General features: G+C 40.2%; 1 protein-coding gene across 2 annotated transcripts; it reads right to left on the bottom strand.

Moving 5' to 3' along the window:
* Positions 1-73: 73 nt before the first annotated feature.
* On the bottom strand, positions 74-23,810 carry LOC146318799 (gap junction delta-2 protein-like). 2 transcript variants are annotated; one of them, XM_084730953.1, is made up of 3 exons: positions 22,388-23,810; positions 20,560-20,616; positions 74-2,517 (listed from the first exon to the last, which is right to left on the bottom strand). In XM_084730953.1, exons 1-3 carry the CDS (start codon positions 22,456-22,458, stop codon positions 1,653-1,655), a joined length of 993 nt encoding a protein of 330 aa, XP_084587079.1. In that variant the 5' UTR covers positions 22,459-23,810; the 3' UTR covers positions 74-1,652. The 2 variants fall into 2 exon arrangements, with proteins under 2 accessions (XP_084587079.1, XP_084587080.1); XM_084730954.1 differs by lacking the exon at positions 20,560-20,616 and having other exon boundaries at positions 22,388-23,797.
* Between the last annotated feature and the right edge of the window lie 4,111 nt (positions 23,811-27,921).

Genomic DNA, 27,921 nt, shown 5'->3' with positions numbered 1-27,921 from the left:
ATTCTGATAAAAGGTAAAATGGCAGCAGTACATGATAATTATCACTTGTTTGTTAAACACAGCACAGCCAAAATCAATGTTTGCATAATAATTTATTCACATATTTTTTCACATACTATATATTATTATTGCTGCAGTTCTGGAGCCTTTCAGGTATTCACTTTCAATATTCCCACAGCGGGAGTCTATGTTCATATCTCTTTATATTTTTCATCTTCATGCATGCTAAGTATTACATTTCACAGGAGCAGGATGCAAATAAATAAAACAGTCTCTTCTTAAGTTACATGTCATAATCTATCCATTCTAGTAATGCTTCAGTAACATGCCTTTTTCAAAGTCCATAAGGGGGGAAACACTTCTCGGAACATATAGTCTCCATTAGAGGGTGAAGGCTTAACAAAGAGCACATTAATAATACATATTGTTAAAGCTGGCAATCTATGATTAATCTTCATTACCACCCAAACCCATTTTCCCCCATCCAAGTGAAGCCCATCTATATCGCAAAGGGAAAAGCCTAAGTGTAATTATTACATCTCATCTATGTACAGTAACTTGGAAATATGGCACCAGATCTGCTTGTGAAAAAAAGCTTGAGGTTACATGTTAAAATATTTGTGACTACAATACTTCTTCCTGTTTATTTGAAAAAATCTGTATATAATTCCATTCCTAAGACAGTAATCACCCTTTACAAAGTGGAAACACTGTTGCACTCTTCTAGACTGTTTTCTGAGAGTAAACAGTGTGCCTTGCAGGCATCGGGAGCATTGTGGTGCGTAACACAGTGTGGTAAAGTAAATCTAACTCATCTTCAGTGCACCACGTCTCCCTTTGAACAAAAGCTCTCAGGCCATGTCTGTCTGAAGTGTGATTGGCACCTAATGCAACAAATATGAAGAAAAGTGACAATTTTTAAGAGGACACCTGGCACACTGACAACTAGTACTCAGGTGTTCCAGTGTATGCTGATGGTTTTAGTGCTGTTGGTTTTTGTGTTCGACTTTGCGTAAGTGTCTTACAACACATTTTAAAAAGGTGCTTGTTTGTCCGCGGAGTGACTTTACTCGAAGATTACGGACAATGAGAAATAACATTATCTCTCTCTCTTTCAGTAGCTCAGATTAGCTTAGCATTCAATTTTCTGACTCAAGTCAGAGATTGGCTTTTTTTTCCCACACATGCGTATGCATGCACACGCTTAAGCTCTTGCATATGCACACATAATTGGAAAATAAGGGGATTATTTCTGACCTACAGCAAAGGCAAATAAAGAAGAACTTCAGATAATTCAACCTCAGACTATCTTTACAGTATTTTCATATTATTAGTAATTGCTCAGTTTTATCTGTTGGGTTCTTTGAAGGCACCTAGTGTCACCTAGGCAGAGCAGGACTCTCCGTCGTGTAGCTTTAGGTGTAAAAGCTTTGTTACAGCAACACAGTTGCCTTTAGGAAGGTGATTCATGTCTCTATAAGTGTCTTTGTGACTTGATGCTTCATCATGACGACACAGAGTCTGTCTGTGCTCCTGAATAATAATGCAGTGGTATAGAGTTTTGTGCCCTAATGATCGGGGGTCCTGGGCCAGGGAAAAGCTCTTCTCCAAAATGTAAGCGGTCCTCGAGCCCCCAGGCAGAGAAGCCTCTGTCAGACGTAGGCTGACTCACTGGACTGGGTCCTGCCCAGGTTCGGGGCCTGGGACAGGTGCGAAACATCCTTCTTGCGCACTTCGCAGATGGACTTTCTTCGGGCCTGCACCCCTCGGATGGCCGTTTTTATCTTCCTCCAGCCGAGGTGGTTGAGCTCAGCCAGGTTGAGCAGCACACATATGCCGCTCACTGCAAACATAAAGACCAGAAACACGGTCTTTTCTGTGGGACGGGACACATAACACTCCACCTCCTTCACACACGGGTAGCGATCGCACTCAAACATCCCCGGCACGTTGAAGCCATACAGGAAATATTGGCCAGCCAGGAAGCCGATCTCCAGCGCGTTGCGGAACACCACCTGAATGACATAGAAGCGGGAGATGCCTTCCTGCCGCCGCACTTTGGCACTCTTGTGCGTTTGAGGGAGTCCCCGGGGTCCGTTGGGGATCTCTTTGACCTCCAGGCAGTCATGATCCTCCTTACTGCTGTCAGGGTGCACCAGGATGCCGTTGATGTTGCGAGAGTGGAGCTTGCGAGCATGATGGTCATGATGGCGACCGTGGTGACCATGACCGTGGTGATCCATGTAAGGATGCAGGAGGGAGTAGCTGCGGTCCCGTGCTTTAGCCGACTGGTGAACAGAGTATGTGATGAAGCACAGGCTGGGCGTGCACACCAGGATGATCTGGAAGACCCAGTAGCGGATGTGCGAGATAGGGAAGGCCTTATCGTAGCAGGCCTGGTTGCAGCCAGGCTGCATGGTGTTGCAGATGAACATGATTTGCTCATCCTCGTACACCTTCTCTCCCACTATGCCAACTATCAGAATACGGAAAATCACCACCACTGTCAGCAGGATCCTGCAGAGAGACAGAAGGAGAAGGAAAGGGCAGGAAGGGGAGGTGGTGAAAGGAGACAGAGAACATCAGTTAATGAGGAGCAAATGCACAGACATTCAGGAAGTAATGCATACGACTCTGGCTATTTAAAATAGATTTTAAGTCTTGGTTCAACATAATCTAGCTGGTGACCGGAGGTTGCTTTGTTTATGTTCGGCTTGTACCGTAAAACCTTTTCAGAACATAAGAAAGAAAACAGTTTTCAGGCCATCATAAGTGGCTGCGTTTGCATGTGTGAATGTGAGTGTGCAGGGGTATGTTCATGCATGAATGTGTGTGTGTGTGTGTGTGTGTGTGTGTGTGTGTGTGTGTGTGTGTGTGTATGTTTACACATGTTATCACTCAGCTGCTGTGACAAACAACACTGAAGGATGGTAGAGTTGCGCTCTATATAGCATACACACATGAGCTCCCTAATCATAAGAGACCGAAACAGGTGATTTCACACTCGTCTTCACTGCAGAACTGAAATGGAACAGGACGTACACAGACATCAGGGTGTGTGCCTGCACGCACATGCTCAAACAGCGATAACAATGCATTGATTTAAATAGATAGTTTAAATAGGATAGTTTGGATTATTTGACAGGGGGTTGTATGAGTTACTTATCTTTAGTCAGTGTATTAGCTGCACTTTGGAGAAGTAGAGAGGGGCACCAGCATGAAATCAATTATTTTTCCTCGCAGAACACAGAACATTTGCTGGTCTACCAATGCCTCGATCCATTGGTTTGTTTGTGTTATTGTGTGACTTTGATGAATCGTAACTATCCTACAGAGTTTGGTTGGTTTAGAGAGAGGGATATATGGCTTTTTTAGTGGTGGTTTCCTGTCAAAAATTGCTATCTGATGAGACTAAAATATGTTTTGCTGGCCACAGCAGTACATTGCTAAGCTTCCATGCTGGTACTCCTCTCTGCTTCTCCAAACTGAGGGTGTGCTGACCGCCATCTACTGCAGCTAATACACTGACTATTGATAAGTACCTCATACAACCCCATATTAAAATATGAACTATCCCTTTCAGAAACAGTGTTGTAAAATTCAAGTTTTTTTTTGGATTCTTCCTGATAATATTAATTCTTGCCTTTCATAGTATTCTATTATAAATGTCTTAATGGCCTGATGACATCAGCAGTAGGAAACATATTATTGCTCAGTGATGGTTGCAGTTACAGAGCTTTAAGGAATGTGTCTTTAAAGAAGAAAAGTCATAGAATCAGTGCTGATTATTAGCAACACAGTGCTGAAACATATATGCTGCTGACCATACAGGTGGCATCTTCTAACCACAGTGGGTACATCCCATTGAGCATCATTAGTGTGTTACTGCAGTTAGAGACAGAGCAGTGGCGCCCAGGGGCTGGAGGATCTAGAGAGCAGTGTGGCTGCTTTTCAATGCCTCTGAGAAACTGGTGTGCTGTACTGTTATCTCCTGGTGTCGATCCAGCATGGGCACTGCGGAGGAGGACTGGGGCTTAAGGGCTGCACTGTCAGCTCTTTCTAATGAGTGAGGAAAGCCTGCACATCGTGGGGCTCCCTGCTATTTATGCCACTATGCAGTGGATGTTCATGCTCCCTGTGCAGAGGAGCCAATTACTTAAAACACACTTGTTTCCGAGTATGAGAGGGCCACCCAGGGCGACTGAAAGGACAGAGATAAATGGAAGCTGGCCCCAGGTGGGATGCAACAACTGGGGTAAACGGCAGTATGACAACAGCCTTTAGTTCAGATTAGGGATGAGATGAGCGAGTATACCATTATCTGTATCTGTATCTGTTCAACTAACAAATGGTCTGTATCTGTACTCAGAAAGGGTGAGGCTTAAGCTGTAAATGTAAGACTGAAATTTATCATTTTAATTTGTAGTAATCAAGTTGAGCTTCTGATCAGTATTTTTGACCACAACAATAAGAGAACAATAACAGAACTTTTTTTTTAAATAAAGTTGAATGGATAAACTGCACTATTAGCCACCTAATAAAAAAATGTTCAGGTGACTATTTAACTATTTAAAGAACAGAAATAAAAAAGAGAAAGTGAGAGAGATGGAAAGTTCAATATGAGGATGTGGAAATATATTTCATAATTAAATATGTGCCAATAGTAAATCAACTCAACAGTTGCATTGCGAATGAATATTACATTAAAAAATACATTTGCTCAACTTAATGCAACTTCAGGTATAAACCACACTCACTTCTGGTCTTCTCTCTGAACACAGACGCAGAGACAAATCATTTTGTTGGTTAAACAGATACAGATACACATAATGGCATCTCTGTGCACCTCTACAAATGAGACTCCATAGTGTATCTTTTAATGAGGGCTCAAAAATGCCCACACCCTCCTTATATGGTGAGTTACCACAGCAACCTGCGAGATAGTGAAAGGTGAGGATCTGGAAATGAGTGCAGGGAGAGACGGGGGGTGTAGATAAGTGAAAAAAAAAGTGATAGAAGTGTGAGGAACATATTAAAAGTTAAATCTGTGTTTCCTTAGGGAATGAAAAAATAAATGCCATTGAATGAGGTGATCGAGGAGACAGCACACGACCGTGGAGTGGAAGACAGGTGAAGGTAACAGAGGAATACATGTGTTAGCGTGAGGCAGACTTAAAATAGAGCAGCGCGCCGCTGCAGGACTATTCCCACTCCACCTGCGAGCTGCGAGTGCATGCCTGTGTGATATTTTGTGTGAGAAAGACAGACACGAGGACACAGGAAACAAAGAGGGAGAGTCATCCATGTGTGTGACTTGTGCAAAATGGCAAACATGTCCGGCCGTCAGTGCTCGGAGCAGCTGTGAGCATGTACGCTACACTGACTTTCAGTATGTTCAGAAACACAGCAGAGTAAAGCTTCTGTTGGTCTTACAGTATTTTAAAGCAGGCTGAGCGTTTAATTTACATAAAGACATTCATGCACTTTGTGATCCTTCGCTGTGAGCCGGATGGATCTGCCTGCACTGACAGCAGTGGATCCGACCGAAGGGCTGATATTGACGGTTCTCTGCACCACAAGGAGTCATTTGACGCATACCGCTCACTGAGATGGAAATGTGTGGTCGAGGCTGCTCATTTATATGCAAATATTTGTTCAAATATCATAAATACAAAATGTTCAGTATCAGTGTGAGAATCTGATGCTCTTGATGCTGATTTAAAACAACAGAAACAACATGTCTGCCTTCACTTTTTGTTTCTATTCAAGCTGTGCTTCTTCTCATGCCAGTGATAATTACATACATCATAATAACATTATCTAAATGTCACTAAGTCTGCCTGGTATCCGTATCTCTCTATTGTGACACAAGCTCATAGATGAGTCAAGTCTTACTGTATATGATAAAAATGTCCACTATAATTTTACTCCTACATTTCTCTTAAACTATTTTTTTTTTTATAATTAAAACCTAACATGTTTATTTTACTCATAATAGATGGTGAATGGAACCTCTGTAAATAAAAAAAAAATCCATATAACACATCTGTATAACCAGTCTGTGATCCAGTGGAAACAGACTCCCTGAGGAGTTCATCTTTGTTTCTATTCTTTCTTTTTTTTTTGTTTAGCACATTTTCATGCACCGAATCAAATTTTCCAGCACAAACTATAAGACTGACTTAGCATTTTGTCCCAGGAATGCAAAATACAAGATAAACAGCAGTGCCCCTAAAAATGTATAAATCTTCAGTAATAATGATTCTGATTATTATTATGCAACACAAATACAGCAGAAAAACACTATAACTCAAACTATAATGCAGTCTTTTTACAAATAAAGTGATTTTATCCTAAGGCTTTGTAATATGGACACAATCAAATATCACAATACATTGCAATATAATAGGGATGACTATTGGTGCTTTCACAAAATATTAATGAGATTTTTGATCAATAATCATCATTAATGTGGCTATAATGACTATGTGGTTAAAGGCAAATTAATAGAAGAGCTAGAACAGTCTGGTGAGTTCAGAAAATTACATCACGTTACTGTATTGCAGTCTTTAAAACCAGGAGACGACAACACAATGTGCCATTACACAATATAACAATATCCAAAATCTATCATGATATCTAGACTAGTATCATTTATCAATAAACTGCCCAGACCTATTTTATTCCAACGTGGTTTTATGCATTTTCAATGATAGTCTGTTTTGTGAAAATATTATTCAGTTTTGTTTATGGTCTGAACACAAATCAAATGCCATGTGAAACATTTGCACATTCAACTGTTTTTTTCTCTACATGATATATAAATAACATTATGTTATTATAAATAACACATGCTCAGAGACAGACCTGTGTGGTATTTGAACTGAGGGATCCTGCAGGATTTATTGTGGAATTACTTCAAGTCTCCCTTACATGGACCAAAACCAAAGTACCAAAAGTGATGCTCATCAACATGTAAAGTCCAAAATGTGATGATTTACTTCAGCACGTGGGCAACTGGCACCCAGTGTACCAAGTTAATTATGAGTATATAAATCCAATTTCTCTAATCTAATTTGTGTAAATGATTGTGACAGTGGGGATTAACAACATATCCTGGCTGATCGTGAGAACAGTACGAGCAGCATGTTGCAACGGCCTTGTGTAAGTCCATTAATTCGTGCCGTGTATTTACAGGTGACCACTGACCACCTGAAAGCAACAGCCTGGAAAAACTGGCTTGTTTGTCTGCTAATTTTCTTAATATATAAGATGTTCAGGATTACTTGACTGCAGGTGATTTGAACAACAGAGGATAAACCTTTTATGTTGTCCTGAACTGTCCTGACCTGCGACACATCTTGCAGTCCTCTGCAGCTTTCACTTCACTTCAACAGTATTTAAACGTCTTTATGGACTTTCATCAGAGAGGAAACTTTTCTTAGGTACTGTACTGCAGATATCCAGTCATTTAGCCTATACTTGTTTGTTGGGCGGTTTTATCTTGTTAAAAAAATTCTAAGACATTGCAAGTATTGAGCGTTGTGCTGCGTGTGTGTTTGCAGGTCTGTGTGTGGTGTGTGTGTGTGTGTGTTCTACTGCTGGATAACAGGATAATCAGCACGGGGCAGATTGCTGCATTAGCAGAATGCGGTGGACGAAGGTTATCTGCAAACATCAGTGTTTTAAGTCCTGCAGAGTAACAAGCCAATACTGTACGTTGGAGCAGATCGGAGTTGGACAGCCAAGAGGCCTGAAGCTGCAGAATATTCAATAACCACCATAAATGATGAAAAAGATCTTAAACCTGAGGACAGAATTTAAAAATAAGGCCACGCACTGAGTTGATTCAAAAAGAAATAGACGAAAAATATGTACTTTCTGTCACATGGTTTCTTTAACCAAAAGTTCCTTAAATGACCTCCCACGTCAGTCACCTCTCATCACCTCACTTTAGCTGCCAACCTCCCAGTGGACCTTCCTTCCACTAAAACTAATCATTAACATTTTTGGAGACTTTCTAAATCCCAAACACCGTGCCAGAGATTTAATAAGATTTAAAGAAAATTAATCTGTATCCCTGGATCGAGCTCACATGTTAAAGTTCTTCTCCAATTTTCATATTCTTGAGCTGCATCACTGACAGATGGTCTTCTCACAAAGTGTTTAGACAAGCTGACATTGACGTGTAGAGGGACGGCAAGAGGACGAAGTAAAGATAAGTACCTGGAGCCTCATTACAGAAACTTCCTAAGTCTTAAATCCTATCATATCTCAGACAGAGATGACATTTAGGATTTTGGTCATTAAAGAAACATGTTTCCTAACTGCATTTAGAAAAAAATCCTATCTCATAGTTAACCATTACAGAACTGTTCTGTTTGGTCTGTATGCCAATGACAGTGAAGATGAGGAACAACATCAACACCAAAATACTGACTGACCAGCTCAAACCGTATGATGACCCTTTAAATTTCCCAAACCACATTAATGGGTATATATTGACTGCCAAGATGATTCATTTTTGTATTTGATCGATGTGTTGCACCCATTGAAATCATTAAATGAAATCATTATACTGGGTCCATGATTGGGAAGAAAAGTTCCCAAAAAGTTGGGGTTTCCTCTCCCCCTTCTGATACCAGTAATATCTCTCACTCATCAAAGCTAAATCAAAACTCTTATAGTAAGCAAGCTAGCCAGACGCTGAAGAACTGAGTTTACAGTTGGGATTTGCTTCTTGCAACTTCCTGCAGTTCACTTCGACTAAACAAGAAAAATCAACAAATGAGCAATCTTAAATTCTTGGAATCTTAAATTGGGTTATGACATGCAGTAAGGATTTTTTTTTTCTGTTTTGAGGCCCCTGATACTTCACTGCTGTGAAATTAAACAGACTGATCTGTCTGCAGATGATTGACCTGTAAGATCATGTGTACAGTATATCTGCTCTTCAGCTGGTGTGTCGGCTGGACATGCAGGCTCTGTCTTTCCCAGAGGCTTACACACACACACACACACATACACATATACACACACACATACGTTCATTCATACAGCAGCTGCTGCCGCCAGCCCCCAGGGACAACTATTGCCTGGAGCGCAACAGCAGATGGATTGGTAGACACACACACACTTTACTCTCACACACACGCCAACGTTGTGAATATGACCCTTTACTGTATATAAGTCAGGTGTAAAAAACATAAAATATCTGCACATATAAGAGCAGAGACAATCATGCTTAAGTGTAGTGTTATCTGCTTGCACAATGTAGTATGACATATATTCATTTTATGAACTGCATGTCTCATTGTTCCTGTAAATGTTGTAGTTATGTTACCTTCACCTACAAATTTGGCATCTTTTCATTCTTAAGTTAGTTACTTCACTTTTCACAGTGATATTTACTAATTAGCTAACTAACTAGCATCAACATATTCATTCAAACTCGACAGAAACAAAATAAAACTCACTTGAAATGTCTTGGCTTGACTTTTCACTGTTCCAACAATCACCAGCTCTGGTTTGGTCGAAATTAACCCTTAATTCACTGAGTTAAATGTTAAAATATTCCATCTGTAGATGCCATTTCTATGCACTGCTTCTCCGATGTCCGACATCCTTCCTGTTCCTCTCCCACTGATATTTTCCTTTCTAATTGAGTGAATTAATTGTTAATTTTGACCAAACCAGAGTTGGTGATTGTTGGGAAAGTGAAAAGATGAGCCCAGACATTTTTAATTTGTTTTCTGTCAAGTTTGAATGAAAGTGACAGTGCCAGCTAGCTCACTGACATCACTAATGGTTAGCTGAGATGCTGAGGTGTCATCAAAAGTACTCAGAAACACTATATACAAAACAAAGAGTAAATACTATTAACAATATGTACCAAGCAAGTTTGTAGATAACGTTAGCATTGACAGGAAGTAAACAATTGTGCAGCTTAAACCACACTACACTGTGCAAATAGAGAATAATCTGCAGAGGGACCCTGAGTAAAAATATTCTCCCTGCCCATACGCTCTCAATAATAAGCTCCACTGATTGCTGATGGCAGCACATAATGAATAAAGACCTCACCAGGCAGAGAAATTAGGCAGCTTAATTATCAGAGTGCAGACATTTCTTTCCTCCGCCCCTCATCCACTCTTCCTTTCTCTCACTGTTTTAATAGTTTTAGGTCTTGCCCACGTATCAGGCAGACGTGCATGACCGCCTGAGGACCAACAAAGAGTCGGTGTGACGAATGCATTAATATAAGCCAAACTCTGCTGCGGTTGTTCACTTGCTTCTGGCCTTCTCTTATAAAACATGTCAGTGATGTTTTACCGAGAGTATAAAACAGAAATTGTTTAAAAATGGGCCTCTTTCTTGTGATTTTTGACAAAAATGTCATGGGCCTTTTATTTCTTTAGATTTCCTTTGTGCCACAACACAGACTCAACATGTGCATAAATGTAATTATTTCAATTGCTCATTCAACAACTCTGTAGGAAATAGCTTCCAGCTGTTTTTCAAAAATAAAGGAGGAAACAGAGAAAGTTAATTGGGGGAAACGCTACAGGTAACTGCTTCAATTATACCTCAGCTGAGACAGACTTCAACAAGATTTATGAAAATACCCAAAGATTAAAATATCATAAGTAAACTAAAATCTTCAAATGCAAAAGATTCCTCAAGTGTGATTTTTTTTTTCTGACACAAAACTTTCCCTTTGCTGAAACAAATGGCCTAAAGCAGGAGGATATTGTGTTTGAAGATATTCCACACAAAACTTTTCTATTAACTCACTGCGCAGCCTAACCATGCGTGGTGAGGATGCAGTGTGTGCCAGATGCAGCCTTCCTCCCTCCCATTTGTCTTTATGCCATCTGCAATTACCCTTTCATCTAAAAAGGATCCTTTCATCTCAATTCGAGCGAAGGGAGGCAAACATTATGCAAAAGTGTTTCTCTCTAAAAACCTTCAAATGAACGGTATCAGCATTTCCCTTTGGTTCCTAACGGCACATTTTGCTGATTACATCAATCATCATATTTCAGAATATTCCATAAATCACATTGCAGCTATTCAGTATGTGAAGCAATGACAGGTTCTATCAACAAGAATCTAAAAATAAAAGCAGAGGATGGGTTTTAATTTAGTGTAAAATACAAAGCAATAGACCAAATGCATCTGCAGGCACCTTTGTTTTAGGATAGCTGCAGTAAAAACAATCACCTCTTGTGGCTGCATTGCATTCTGGTCCACTGAGGACAAGTGTCGCATCTCTGTCAGCCCTGCAATGAGTAGCTCCCTTTATGAGAGTAGAGAAAATACCTTTCTTTTTTATGTTGATGCAACAAAACCTACTGTTTCCTGTTTACTCAGTTGTCGTTCTACTGTAGTTAACTGGAGTTCAGTAAGTTATCTGTTAGAAAGTGATACAACAGCAAAGTGGACCCAGAAATCAATGTGCATCATTTTTGTGGGGCTTTTAGAGAAGATTTTCCTTGATGGCTTTAACATTTTCCACCTACTTATTAGTCAGACTGGTATATTGTTCAGCCAATATTATTATCCCCATAAAATGCTGATTGTTTTCATTTATTTTTTAGTTTAACAGGCAGCCTTTTATGTATATTTGATCTTTATCTTAATGCAAGTTATTCTATTTGTTTATATATATATGTATATATATATATATATACATATATCAGTTGGGTCCCACTCCTTATGTATGTAAATTACTATCATCACATGGTATCAGCTCAGTGAGCACAGACATGTCTGAATTAATGTTACATGCATCTATAATGATGCAATGATGTGTAAATGGTCAAGTTATATATGTTCTTTGGGCCCTCTGCAGATGTCCTGTAATCCCTATAGGAAGCACACATCTTTCAGTTGTGGTAAACTAGAATTACATGGCTAACCTCACTATCAATACATTATATCTACTGGAGCTGCTGCTGATTTATTAATAAGTTTACAAGTCACGTGGTGTCAGCTTCTAAGTGTTGTGTGGAGTGAATGCGATGCAATACTGAACTCATAAATATAATTTGACGAGAAAAGAAACAAGTGTCTCAGTCTCCTTGTGCAGTTTTCCACAATAGCTAGCTATTAACCAGCAGCACATGGGGCTGACATGGCTTCACCTCCTCAGTCATAATGGTCAGTGACTCGGCTGACTGGGCTTTGTCCCACTTGACCAGCTTGTGTAGAACAGAGTGAACGATGGAGGATTCAAGGATGCAGAAAGAAATCTGACCTGACGTGAACATAAAATGTTTATAGTTGTTTTTGTTCTCAATGAAGCTTCTCGAGAAAACCATTTCTATCACAATGTACGTATTGCATGTCTGATATATATACGTCACTTATCAATTAAAGACTGATTCTGGAAAAACTGAATAGGCTAAGTGATGATTAAAGAAAAGCAACTACTGTGTAACCTTAAGTCCCCGGTTGAACGTCTTTAACCAATCACACTGACCAGCAAGTTGTTTTATAATACTTGTAAACTATACAAATGAATGACACATTTTTTTAATTAAATGAGTGTTACTACTGAGAATGATAAAAAAAAAAAAAAGTCAAAGTGATCAATGAATGATGAAGATCTTTGCTAAAGAATTAAGCAACTGTGTTTTCCTTTTACAATTGAAAAGATTATCAGGATTAATCCTTAATTTTTCAAACAATAGTCATGTTCTGTGCTAAATACGGTACATTTACCATCACTCTTACACAGTGTCATTTTAAGTTTATGCACAAAATGTCTGTGCTGCTTGAGTGTTACCTGTACATGAGATTTGTAAACAGAATCTGCTCTGCATGATGCTCTGCATACTCTGCAATCACACTGTCAAATGATATTTGACAGTGTGACTGATTTGTCAAATGCAGCTATACTGCTATGAATATGAACTATTTTAACGATATGAACCTCAATAGACGTAAGGTTAGGTAAGCAGTGTTGTTGCTGCTGAAATAACATCCAGCACTGACTTAAGCATTTCACTTTATCCAAGAGTGAAAAAGGTCTTAAGGCCGCCTACCCACGTGGAACAAGACCTGCTTCCCTCATGACTTTCGCTAACTTTCTGCCACATTATTCATATTTCTGCCAGTGTGATGCAACCTGGCTGTTGCTGATAACTGGTGCTAGAACTTTCAAGCCGGCTGCGAATTTCTGTGTTGCACCTTAAATTGAGTTTGATACTTTTAATTCCACTGATCCTACATTTTTCTCTCTTCACCTGAAGTGACTTTGGTTCAGAGTACTTTTACTGAAAATAAAAAGTTCACTAACCACACTATGAAGAAAAGATGCCTAAGTGATACAAAATACATTCAGGTAACTGCACTTCCCACAAACCCACAACAACAACAAAAAACTGACCAAATTATATCTTAAGGGACCAGTGTGTAGGATTTAGTGCCATCTGGTGGCCGTGAAACTCACAAAGTTGCTGTATCAATTCGGGGCTCATCCTAAGGTTTGTTTTTTTCAGGTAATTATACACTAATGAAATACATTTATCAATATAATATTCCATTTCTGCCATATTCTGCCAATAAATCCCTGTAAATCTTGCACACTGGACCTTCAACCACACAATACTTCAATATGCAGACAGGGTCACTGGAAATTTCTAAGACTGATATATTTATATTTGTTGAAAACATTTTTATTGTATAATACACAAGTTCAAATTAAATTTCTATATATCTACTTGTAGCTGCCTTTATGATCTAGAAAATAGAGCCACAAATGATGCTCTCACACATACATACTGCAGCAGCATGGTTTATGAGAGTTTTGGTATCTAAAAATGGGCTAAGTGAAATCCTGTCCTAACCTAATTAAGGAATTCTAACACTTGCGGGAGAATCATTAAAATAAAGAACATTTAGTCTATGTATAGGGAAACATTACACGGCCAGTAAAGCTCATACACACACCATCGATGTGTTGCTGAGATGAATAATAGCCTGTGCTGAATGAAAGCTGAGCTCAGCTTTACTGGCAAATCCCCCTGTCGAACAGTATAATCAATAGCATTCAACATCTGGGATTGCTGCACAAATAAACGAATGGCAACTCTAGTTGTGCAGAGAAATGGTTTAATTTGAGGGACAGTCCCGCTCCTTGCTGCAGGATGATGGATTAGTAATCCTGTCAAACGCTGAAATATTGCTTCCATTGTTTTTCTTTGCAACACAATCTTCCCAGACGGTATAGATTTTATCCAGGCAGGGAGCTTATCATTGACGATACATGAAATATATCCTGGTTCACTATTAGACAGGATGATGCCCTCAATTAAAGCAGAGCATTCCTACGTCTCAAATTATTTTAGGAGAAGTAGGGTGCCCTTCTCAAAGTAGGGTACCTCCTTCTTGTGGATATCCTGACCTATTTAGACAAAGTGGAGAGAGAGAACACATGTGCCCCAAAACTTCAGGAGTGAACAACTTTAGGACAAAGTGGCAGACCGTCAGCTGCACTTTGCTTTTAGAGACAACAAACAAGGACAGAGATATATTTGGTTTCATCAAACCTTTCAAGACTGTCCATTCAAGTGCTTTTTTCTTTACCATATAAACAGAGCAACAAGATATTTTATATACCACTTCGTCCATTACATTAAAAGGCTTATAAAATCTGCATAAATTTTTAATGAACGACTTGACATCGGTTGCGTCTTGCAACAGGGGCCATATAACATTTATTAAGATTATATGAAGTATTTATTATGCTCAACTTGGGAGTGATAGATGTAAATAATTGATAATTTATCTAAAAAAGCAAATAAAAGGTAAATAGTTATAGAGATTTACTATAGAGGACATGAATAAATTATGAAGACACTTTCTATGATGATCATATTCATAATGCATTATAAGCACATTCAGAAGACATTATGATGCATAAACAAGACTTTTTAAAACTCCTTATAAAGTTTAGAATCATGCATGACAACTTTGTAACAAGTCTTAGAAAATATTATAAGTGGTAGACATAATGCAAACATTTTTAATGAGCAACCTGACAGTCAGTTGCAAGGTATAGCCACCGCCATATAACAATTATTAAGATTTGTGGAAAGTGATGAGAAACTTTCAGAACTTTCAGAAACTTAGAATTTATAAGTTGTTATGATACTTTAGAGCATTTCTCATTGTGTCTTTATAAATCCCTAAAGTTGTAGTAGTTGAATTTTTAAAAATTGTTGTCACTTTAGCATGTTGGTATAAAGGATTACAGATGCTGAACTTACAATACATTATGCCCACCATTTATAAGTTTATAAACCTTGTTATAAGTTGCCATGCATGATTAGAAACATTTACAACATTTATTACCATCACCAGTTAAAAATACACAGAGAATATATCATAACAGGTTATATATTCTGTAATAGAATAATGTCTTATAAACATCACACAATTGCAAATAAAGTCATGCTATAACTTATTATTGATGTTAGTAAGATACGATTTCAACTTGAAATTTGTAATCTGGTATGATGCAAGTTTTATAATGCCATATGAATGCATCATGTCTTATACATGTGCTTAGAATGCATTATAAACATGACCTTCATAGAATGAGTTACCCCAATATTTTTTAAACAGTACTTGACATTGTGGGAAAGGATGTTCTGAATTATTTCCTGAATGATTTTATTACTGCTCTGCATTCTTATACATGATACATGATGAATAACTTTGTGATTTTAATTTCAAATTCTGTCCAGGGACTCTGGTGCATTTACAGCATTGTTTATTAATGTGCATTGTCCCCAATAAATAAACTAATAAAAATGAAACTTTAAAATACATCGAGTTCATTTGCTTCAACCTCAGAGGGCTTCTGTCTCTTATTACATATGCTGTTTATTCAGCCAAACCTGCATTGCTGTGTTTGCAAAGATAGTGAATATTGCATGTAACCTTTCTCAGGATGGCAGCATCCTCACATTTTACTCTAATCACTACATATGAGCATTGCATTCAGACGAACACAGAATTAAAAAACACAAAGGTCTTGTGTATTTTTAGAAATCCTCATCAATGCAGAGGACACATATCGAGTTTGTGTGTGTGCAGACTGTTTCCTTAGCAGCAGGGTCAGTCAGTAGCTCCAGAGGAAGGAGCTCTGACACAGATTCTCAGCTCTGAACCTCTGCAGAGGGAAAACTTCTCTCCCTTCCTCTGTCTCCTGCTTGCTTCCCCCTCCTCTGCACTCTTTTTGTTCTTCCTTCATAGTGCACATCCTCTCCTCTCCTTCCATCCGGCAACCTTTTTTATTTTATCTTCCTTAGATCACTCCAGCTCTCCATTATCTCTCCCTCTTTTTTCGCTCTACTTGTCTTTGGCACTGACCTCACTACAGCATTGCAGTGTAGGAGAAGATGCATCAACACAATTCTTCTTTCTTTTGCTTTCCTTCCTACCTGTAAGGTGTATAATTTAAACCCAAAGGCTTCATCCTTTCATGGACGAATGCACCTTTTTATTCTATGTTTACAAGACGCATACACGCACTGTTGCACACCTGTGGTCTGCAAAACATCTGCGTACCACGTTTAAAAGACAATGTGTATAAATGTCAATATGTCGTGTGTGTATGATATGATGATATATTTTAATGCCCTTAAATGGATCATTTGGATTATTTAAAGAGGGGTTGTATGAAGTACTTACTGATAGTTGGTGTATTACCTACAGTAGATGGAGGTCAAAACACCCCCAGTTTGAACCAGTACCAGCATGGACTGCTGTGTACAGGGTTAGCAACAAACCATATTTTAGCCACCTAAAAAAACGGCACACTTACAGAAATCAATATCAGTTTAAATTTATGCTATATTTGGAATATTTTCACCAATTTACCTTGTCGTTTCTCAGCCTTTTCTCACGGAAAACCATTGTAATACAAACCAAATATCGCTCTCTCCAAACCAACCAAACTCCATTGGCAAATGTGTGACTTTGGTGATTCCAAATTAACCTTTAAAATAGATGGTAGAGCCCCAACTACTGTGTTATGCGAAGTAAAATTACTGATTTTGCCAAGAGAGTCTGGTTGGTTTGGAGAGAGCGATATTTATCTCATATAATGGCAGTACAGCAAAGTAAAGCTATGAAAACATTTTAAATATAGTTTACACTTAATTTTTTAAGATGGGCCTTTTTTTGTTATGTGCTGCTGCACTGTCCACAGCAGTACATTGCTTAGATTCCTACACCTGTGCTCCTGCTGCTTCTGCAAACTGGGGGCCTGTCGACCACCATCTACTGCACGTAATGCACTGACTGTGGGTAAGTACCTCATACAGTCCCAACACAACAGAATACAAACTATCCCTTTAAGTAGAAGTGTATATCACAGAATTATGTCTAAATGCCACGTAAAGGATTGCAAATTCTGATTTATATATACAGTACTTAGGGCAAGCTGAGAAGTTAAATGAAAACGTATGTAACTTTATCTACAAGAAAAAAGTGACATCATGGAAAACACAATTATCTACCTGGTCTGAACCAGCAAATACACATGATGTGATGGCCCTAGATGTTTGGCAAATACCCTCCACATTCAATTGTTTGCAGTGTTGTGTGGACAAACCTCTGTTTTGGCAGATTGGCAAAGTATACAAGCAGGTGTTTTCCCCACTGCATTAAACATGATTTATTTGCATGAGTATGTATATTGTCAAGGTGTTTAAATACTGGCCTGCTACGGAAGAATAATAACGAGGGTGAAAGGAAAAGGAAATAAATAACTACCGTAACATTTTCAACCGGGGAAACAAGACTTTGATATATGTATATCTCTATTGTAAAGTGCTACACCGGACTGTCAACATTTTTGTCTAAATGCATGTGTGTGTAAATTGCTCTTTATGTGTACAAAATTTTGAGACATACAGTATATGACAACTGCAAACATTATCAAGGCTGCTGGTGTTACATTTTGCACAAATACACCACTTTATCGTCAGCATATGAATACAAGCACATTTTTTATTAAATTGGTCACAAAAATCAAGTATGTAGAAATTTATAGAACATACGATCATCTGGAGTTGCTGTGTGGCAACGTGCTGCTTTGAAAGTCAGTCAACAGATTGTCTCTTCAAAGCAATATTTGTAAGAATATTTCCAAGTACACCCAACTACAAATTTTGATCAAATAAGCCCAAAAACACGGTTGAATTTTTATTATTTGCACCAAGTACATCTCGGCCCTGGTTGTGTTTTCACCTGTTTGCACACAACCTCTGCCCATCAAGAGCAGAAACTTAATTAATCCCCTTAATTAACACACTGAGTGAGATATACTGAGACACTTCACAGGCCGTGCTGAACTTTCGGTTATCTAATGCTGAAAGCCCCAGGGTCGTTATAACCGTGAATATACAGTAAATTTGGTTTGGACGAGAGAATGAGGTTAATGCAGCCTTGACAATGATTTCTTTCACTGTGTAATCATGATTACAGTCATTGGTTATCCATGCACACACTGTACATCACCCAGTTAGAAGTCAGGCATATGGAAATCACAATACACAACATTAATCTTTGAATGAGTCATTATATGCAAGCCACCTGTGGTTAGTCAGAGGCACAGAAGCAACCCTCAATTGTCTGTCTCTTTCAAAGACCATAATTAAGCTAACCTATGCCACTGCAGAGAGTTGGTCCGTCTCTATTTTTAACACCATTATATAGCCTAGGCTAATTATCTATCCTATGCCAGGGCATAGGTTAGCTTAAAACCTACAATTAAGAAACAGCTTAATTGTAGCTGGATTAGACAGTCTAGACATCCAACAATGCTATCTGACAGAGTCTCATGGTGGAACTACATCCTCATGTTGCAGGAGAGAGGGTTGGCACTCAAACAGATGACTGACATGCAACCTTGTTCCAAAGTTTTGATGCAGGGGAGACTTTTCAGCCATGGGGAGACATCACTGTTCTGTACTTTGGAACCGCATCCTTTGAACTGCAAGCGCACACATGCACACTCTGTCAAGGAAACTACATACATCCTAAATGTGATGCCATCTAGCGGTTGCTGCATGCTCCGGCCACACCCTGTGAAGTGCAGGACTTCACAATGCACAACAGTGCAACGCTATATCACAGTTGGTCGTGTTCACAAGTGCAACAGACCACACCCGACCACACCCAACTGTGTCGTTGGGTGTGGTCAGTGGTGCAACAGACTTGAACCTTTCAACCCATAGAGGTCAGTGCAACAATTTTGACTCCACACATGATTTTGTGTGGAGTTGCTCATTAACAATCTAGGAGGCATCTTTTCAGCACAAAACTGTGCCAGTGGTGAACAATTCTCCAACTTGCTGGTACATCCAAAAACATCATTCTGATCATGTATATGTTAAGTGTCATTAATTTCCTGACCATGCAGACACATGCTTAGGATTAGGAATCAAGTCTTTATCTTTAGTAGTTTTTGTGTTATTGCTAAGATTGTCTAAGCATGTCTAATGTCTAAAATATGCCTGTCTACATGTAAAAATCCAAAATCCAGACCACCACTTAATATAAGTTGCTACACCCTAAAACAAACTGCATACAAATTCTCCAATATTTTTTAAATATCCTGTAAACAAGCTAGCTAACAGGGACAACATTACAATCTTGGCAGGGGTAAAAAGAAATTCAGGGATCCTAAAGCCTAAAACGCTCACAAAATACTGTACAGAGTGATTTCAAAGACAATTTTTTTTTGACTCGCATTGCATAGACAAGCAGAGTAGAAAGAGGGAACCTCATTAGAAAGCAGCTAATGTTACAGCTAATGCCCTAGGGTCAACTAGAGAGCCTTGTAGGACAAACACAATCTGAGGGAAGCCAAAACACAGAGGGATCATTTACAAAGCATTCACTGTATTCAGCACAGTAGCACATTGCTAATGTCCTGTAGGTATCGCATACACTACTTACTGTATGAGAGATTTTATTTTATTTACTCATATTATCATTTAACTCTCAAAGGCTATGTCGTTTTGGACGTTTTTGACACTAATCTAGTAGATTTTATATTATGAGGACCAAAAATAGGTGCATATCCTTTATACTATTCTAAACTGAGCAATAGAAAGCACCGCTCACTTTACTAAGTGTATTTCAAATATTCAGGAAACCCCTTTAATGATCAACCAGTGACGTGCATGATCAACAAATAGCTCAATTAAGCATACAAGAGGAAGCCATTACATCATCAGAGTATTCATTATGACTTTTGAAAGAGGTAGCAGACAAATTGAGAGTTGCTTCTGTGCCTCTGAAAAACTGTAGGTGGCATACAGTCATTGAATCATCCAAACATTAATTTTCAGCATTCTTTGTACCCTGTGTCCACAGGGTATTGTTGGTTCAGCTGCCAGGACTGGATTTTAAAGCTGCATTAAGAAATTTTTGACCACTAGGGGGCAGAAAGACTCCAGAACAAGTTCACAACAGTTAGCAATTAGCTTATGAAGTTGTTATGGCTAACATGTTAGCAAACAGTTGCCTACTTACAAATCCAGCAGAAACAGAGCAACACGGACATCCCTTGAGTCTCCTTTGTCTGGCCACCTGTTGAATGTAATTCCAATATTCACTGGCGTTTAGCCCTTGTCTGGTCTTCCATCTCATGAGAAAAATATCGGAAAATATCAGTCTTTCTTTTGGCTCGCTAAATTCTTCACCAGTTACTTCGGCTCTTTGCCATTTCACGCTGGGCAGTTAGCATACAATTAGCTTGTTTTAGCTTCTGTGTCAGGAGCAGCTGCCCGCGATCATACACGAGCCAGCATTGTTTTGGTTATTCTCGCTCTGGAAACCAAAACAATGAGCTGAAAATGGGCTGAAAGCTGTGTAAAGCTTCAAAGTGAGGTGTTGATTCTCAGTGAAACCGGCAGTATTACCAATTGCATAAGCAGTCGGGAGTCATATTAATAAATGGTACAAAAAAATTGCTTAATGCATCTTTAAATAAAGTCAACATGCTTGACTATATATGCAGGTTTTCATTCCATCTGAGGACTATACCAGGTGATTTCACTGACTGATTGAAGGCCACAGAGGAAGAGCTCACTGAAATTACTTGGTGTAGTGTTTGGTTGGAAGGAAAATCTCCATCACACATAGTTTCAAGACCCTGATCGACAGTTTTTGGTATAATGCGGCTCACATCATCTCTGTTGCAGTTACAATGTCACTGATTTTGAAGGGTATAGCCTAATGACTGTGCACAGTGTAGTCAATAAAGGCACAAGCTAATTTTCACTCTTTTAACTTACACACACAGTAAGACTCTTACGCCTACACACACACTCAGAACAAGCCACTGGAGCAGAGAGAAAGTTAAGCCATGCCCTTGTTGCGGACTACCTGAGGTCTGGGATAATGAGAACAGCAGTGCAGTCGAATTCATAGTCTTTGTGCCTTTGTTTTTTTCTGGGAGGTAATTTTTTGAAACACAGATTCATTCATAACAGGCTAAACCTCTCTTCACTTTTCCAAATGAGCATCCCAGCGTGACATTTGGATTGTGTTTAATGGGTGGAAAATTCCACTTTTGCATTTAATTAATCGCACAGAGATGATGTGGAGCGCTTTTTTCACACAGATTTTACAGCATGTCTCCATGGCATGTCTCCACTGCTAATCAAACTAAAAGCTCATCTGTTCAACCCTCCACCACGGAACCAGTCTCACACAAAATATGAGAAATGATCGAATCAGACTTTCACTATAATGCAAATGAGTGTCTGCCGATAAGAACAAACTGAATGAACTTGTTTGGTTTTTTTTATATATATATATATATATATATAATTTTCTGTCTCAAGTTCACACAGAGTTCAAAGCCATTTACTCCCCCTTTGATTCTATCTTCCACACCTGCTTGCTCACCATCCTTTCATCTACTGCACCTCTGTTTTCCTCTCACTCCCACTTCCCCCTCTCCTCCTTCTGTCCTATTGGTCTGTGGCCAACAGCATCCAGCATTATCTATCAATAGGTAGGCTATTAGGTAGTATCAACACAGGAACCTCTCTGAATTAACCATAATGCCCAGTAAAGCCCGCTATTGATTATGTGCAATTAGTTTATCCCTTAACTAATGATGAGTGTGGAGGATAAGGGTGAGGAGAGCAGGGAGGAGGGAGAAGGGATGGGGGGAGGCAGTGGATGACTGTGGGGGACTGTAGAACAGAGGAGAGCACTGGGACAAGCCTGAGGAGGTGGGGTTTCTGTAGGGATGTCATCAATATAGAACAGCATAGAGCATGTAAAACAACCCAGCTCAACACGCTAAACAAAACCAAAAAATACAACCTTTGTGCACAAAGTGTCTTACCTTCCGATCATGGTAGAGTGCTGCTGGACAGCCGCCTCCAGCAGCCTCTCCAAAATGGTCCATTCTCCCATGGTGGTGGAAGAGTGGCAGGACTGTCAGGAGAAACAGGGCTTGAGGGGACGGTCCCCTCCTTCTCCAGCGGACTCCCTCTTCCTCTTCTTCTTCCTGGAACCGTCCTGCGCCCTTGTAGAGAGTGCACAAACCCAGACCCAGCTCCCTTTTATGACCTCTACACGTTGACCTGGCCGCTCATCGGTGCGTCTTTGACTTTGTGTGTGAGTGTCTTCTCCTGGGCCTGTCCCGCTGTGCTTCTTCTCCTCCTGGTGAAGGAGAGGTGCTGAGCTGATTGCCTGCCTCCCCCTCCTCTCTCCCTCAGTCTCTTCCCCTTCACCCCCCTCCCCTGTGCGGTGATGCTTGTCCTCCCCCTGCCGCACCACTCTGCTCTGCGCTACAGCATATGCTATAGCTCACTGCATGACAGCCATGATCACCCTCTCTTTTCCACTCGTCCTCTTCCTCTGTCCCTGCCTTCGTCCTCCACCCTACCCCCAGGGCTCTCCTTGTACTTCACCTGCACCTCCTGCCATCAGTGCTGCTCTGCACTCGTCCTTGCATTGTGTCGGATCTTTGCCTTTGCTGCACCCTTGCTACTCTAACCTAAACACACACCGACACACACACACACTGCATACAGCTGATCCTCCCTGGCTCACCTCAGTGAACAGTAAACACACACTCTTTCTTGCACCCGAAGACAGCTCCGAATCCCACTCTCTCACACTTCCTAGTGAGGACTGCAGATCCACACCAGCACTCAAAGCTCCTGCCTGCTGAATGTCATTTTATGACTGGAGGAATGGTCGCTCCCACAGCTCCGAGCTCTACAAGGACCCATAAAAACCTGCACACACATACACACACACACACACACACACAGAGCTGCTGCACACACGCAAACACGCTGCTGCCACCCAGCCCCTCAGTAATAAATCAGCTGCCTTGCTGCATCCAGTGAGGCTGAACCGAGGCAGTGCGCTGCTGCAGACCTGCTGTCCTGTGTTGTCCCCCTGGCTAATTTCAGCACAGTCCAGTGCCCAGAGTCACGTCTGCCGCAGAAAAGCTGTCCTGTGAAGCCTATTTCTGGGCTCCATCATCTAGCCTCCCCCTTTCCTCCTGCTCTCCTTCAACCTCTTCCTCCTTCCCTTTCTTTGCTCACGTTTGTGTGCAGATCTTTGCCAACTACCTCTATCTCAGCGCTCGCTCCCCATCTCCTCTGCTTTGTGTGCTCCCTCTCTGTCTCTGTGTCTCTTCCTCGCTCATGCAACCGCTCTATCTCTGTCACACTCTGTGAGCATGCAACACCTCCCCTCCTCTTCCTCCTCCTCCTCTCATAGATCTGCTCTCTCCTCCCTCATTCCCTCCTTCCCCTCCCTCCCTCTGTCCTCTGGTAAATGTGCTTGGATTGCTACCCTGATCGCTGCTTCACTTATGCTTGCAAGAATGCCTCCCACCGTACTGCTGTGTCTGTTCCTGCCTGATGTTGCACAGAAAAAAGAGATCTAACCGTTCCTTCTGCCCCGTCTTCACCGCAATCCTTTGTTCCAGTCTGGGAGCTCCAGTGGTGTTTCCCGTACTCTTCTTCCTCTCTTTTTCTCACACATCTCTGTCACACATCATCCAGCTTCCAGGAGGAGGATTTACAGGAGAATTGTGGCTCTGCTCCACCCCATCCCCCCATCTATCTCCTCCCTTTCTCCATCTTTACCGTATTGGGGGATGACAGCACACCTATTTTACCCTGACCCAACCCTCATGCCCTTTCTGTATTTCCTCTCTTCATCCTCTCTTTCTGCTCCTCATTTCCCCCCTCCTCCTCTTCCTCCTCCATTACAGCCCCTCTCCCTCTCAGGAGAGATGAGCGCAGTATTGTACTTTGCTGTGACATTGAAAGCTGCATTCATTAGATTTATATTAAGGTGATGTGGAAATGGGATGGTCTTCCCTCCATTACACACACAGATTCAAGCAGATGTATAGCATTTGATTAACATGCTCACACACCTACAGTATATGTAGATGTGTCCATATAAGAGACGGGGATACATAACAAGAGAAAGGAAGGAAGCACAAGTGTTTTTTTTCCCAGATGTGAGTCATAGCAAGGTTTCCCCACCTCTAAGAGTGAGTCAAGTTTTGCAGAAGTAAATGATGCAGTGGCATGACATGAGACCAGCACACCAGAATAAAGTCATGGCTCGAGGTGACAAGTTCAATTCATTTGTGCTACGCTTTCCTTTAGTTACGCTTCTTTGGTTTTGGATGACGTGCTTTTCTAGCTGACAGTTTATTTGTTGCAGAATAAGGTGCATGCCTTTGGGGCACTTACGAAATTTTGATACCACCTTAAAGGGGCCATTCATTCCCAAATCAAAAATCTATTTTTTTTCTCTTGCCTGTAGTACTGCTTATCTAGTTTGCATTGTGCGAGTTGAGTTTTGGAGAAATGCAATGTCTCTTTCCAGAAATCATGACTAAATTACTCAAGATAATCCACAGTGCTTCCAACCCATTCTCATCCCAACTCACCGCAAGGATTTGTCACCATCCCTCGGCATCTGATACTGAAGCACAAGTTACCCTTTAGCTGCTGCATCTGGTGCTGCTTTTATGCTGTTTTTAAACACATGGTTAACATTGTGAAATGGTCATAGTTTGGGTAGCTTTGGGCACAAAAACTACACGGGTAGGTTTAGGATAAGATCATATTTGGAGTTCCTATAACTATGTTACGTTATGTACATTACATGTGTCACTGAATTGACTTGCAAGACAAAAGTCTAAATTTTAACAGTTCAACTGTTTGGTTTTCACATGGGACATGAACCCTGGCCTCCTGGGTGTAAGTCCCGAGTTTGTTTGAGCTATTCATTCCACCCGACCTCCTCTATGTGTGAACTTTCTCCCTCTTCATACTACGTAGACAGCCCAGGGAGTCTTATACATTATAGTCACTTGAAAACCCCGGTGCATCGCTTTTAGATGCTAGAGGGTTCTGTGTGTGCCTGTATGAGCTGCTGGGGGGCAGTGACATATCGTCAGTATCAAAAAATTTGGGGGGGCTTTCTGTCTTTATCGAATAGGGAAAGCTGAAGAGTAGCTAGCAGGCAGGAGTTGAACCAGGGGCTGCTGCAGAGGACTGACAGCCTCAGTACATGGGGTGCATGCTCTACCAACTGAGCTACAGAAGCGCCCCACCAGCCTGGCAGTTCTTGTGAGCAGTTTCATGTAGTAACTATTTTCTTTCTAGGGTATAAAGAACGTAGTTCTTACATGAAACTGCTCACAACAAGGTGTGTTGATTCTCTTAAGTAACCAGATCATGATTTCTGGAAAGAGACATTGCTGTCGAGTTTTTCAAAAATATTTATGGGGCTTTTAGCGCCACAAGCTGAGTGCCTTTTGGTTCCATTATAATCAAAAGAAGGCAGATATCTCTATGGTGAATATCTCAAACTCTCAGCAACTCACACCTAAACAAATGAGATGGATAAATGGCACTACAGACCAGATGAAAAACACTGTATGTATTTTTTGATTTTTGGGGGGAACTGTCCCTTTAACAACGTCAAATCCTGTGCTGCTGTATTTCTGAAAACAAACAGCACTGAGGTGAGCAAATTCAGCCCTTACACAACAACCTCTACAGTGCATTAGTAATCAGTCTATGTTGTTGTGTTCTTGTGCACACGACAAGATAGATCGCAAAACCCCTTGGCATGCGTGTGTGTGTGAGAGACAAAGAGAAAGACTGAGTGGGGGAGACAGAGAGCAAAAGAGGATTTTGTTTGATCAGCACCTTCAGTGGGGGGACTTGGGGTCTTTCCCTTACCAAGGGCATATGGTACAGGAGTGCTGTGGAGGAGAGCAGGGAGGAGAGGCAGCAGTGGAGTGTAAGAGCTCTAGTTTGGCGAGGCTCGGGTCGCAAACAGAGCAGCTGAAGCGCTGGCATCAGCCAGTCAGCGCTCCGAGACAAGAGTTCAGAGCTGGATGGCACATGAGTGAGACAGAGAGACGCAGGTGTCTCTTCAGTGACCTAGAACATGCAGTTCAAGCATGCATAAACACATATACTGTACTCACACTTATCATATATACTTACATCAATGATAACACAAATGCAATTCATATTGGTGCCTTAGCAATGAAGAGAAAGGCCTAAATGTTTGTTTCTATTGTAACGCATTCTTATTAGTAAAAGAACTGCAAATGTAAAATCTGGCATGTTTACTAGGGTCTGACCAAGACAGGATTTTTGGGGCGAATGACTACACCAATATCAGGTAGTAGAAAAATTATGATACACACACACACATTGATATTGTGATATAAAACTAGATAACATCATAGATTTTGGATATTGTTATATCATGATATGGCATAAATGTTAGCTGTATTACAGTAAAGTGATGTCATTTTATGAACATACCAGATTGTTCAAGCTGTTCTGTTCTTTGCCTTTAGTCATTATAGCCACATTACTGATGACTATTTCCTAAAATGTTTGATTGTGTTAATATTTTGTGAAAGTACCAATAGCCACCCCTACAATATTTGTCACAATACTGATATTGAGGTATTTAGTCAAAAACATTGTGATATTTGACTTTGTGCATTTTCCCAAACCCTACTTTGTATACTGTTGGGTAGTTTATAGTGGACTCATGATTCTCCAAGTCCATAATGCAATTTGACTTTCGATTTTAAGGCCATGATTCAATTTGCTTTTTTGATTTAAACTTTTTTTAGCACTGATGTCTATGCCTTTATTAAACTATCTAGTCTTGATTTGTAAAGATGAACAGATTCAAATTCTTCATTTAAAAGTTCTAGTCTACACATATGGTATCAAGTATGATATACTTGATTCTTTGAAGTGTTTTTTTTTTTCTTTGAACACACACTGGATACAACAAGTAGGCGGGAGTGGAGAGAAAAAAAATACTGGGGGAATTGCAATTCTGCCTTTGATTTTGATTTCAATTCAATTTTGCACATTTTTTTTTTTATCATTTTTTGACTTAATATTGAAGCACATATTGGACAACATATATGCAGATACAGAGACTGACGTAGCTGTGATAGTCCAGTATTGGGCCAACAGTATCAGCCTACAAATACATCTGGCTCTCATGTTTACACTGAATTCTGTAGGGACTAAGCATATTTAAATATATGATATAATATTCCCTCTCAGTTTGAGCTCATGTTTGATCTCATAAAGATTCCCATGTAAACATGCTCCATATATGCCCCTATGCACTGCACATATCTTGCAGGGATGATCAATATTTAAGCTCATGTAATGTTTATGAGAGTTATGTAAGAGTGAAATTATCCTCACAATAAGGGCACCTGATAAAATATGGAAATCAGAGGTGATTATTAATAAATGTGAGTATGATTATGATGAATTGTGGTTTTGTATTCAAATTAATGCAGGTAGAAAGAGCAGACCTTAGCTTTGTCTGTTCCTC

Source organism: Lutjanus erythropterus, chromosome 11 (genome assembly GCF_056507025.1).
Source record: "Lutjanus erythropterus isolate fLutEry1 chromosome 11, fLutEry1.hap2, whole genome shotgun sequence".
NCBI classification, from domain to species: domain Eukaryota; kingdom Metazoa; phylum Chordata; class Actinopteri; order Lutjaniformes; family Lutjanidae; genus Lutjanus; species Lutjanus erythropterus.
The sequence above is the reverse complement of the archived record's forward strand: the minus strand, read 5'-3'. Positions and strand labels throughout refer to the sequence as shown.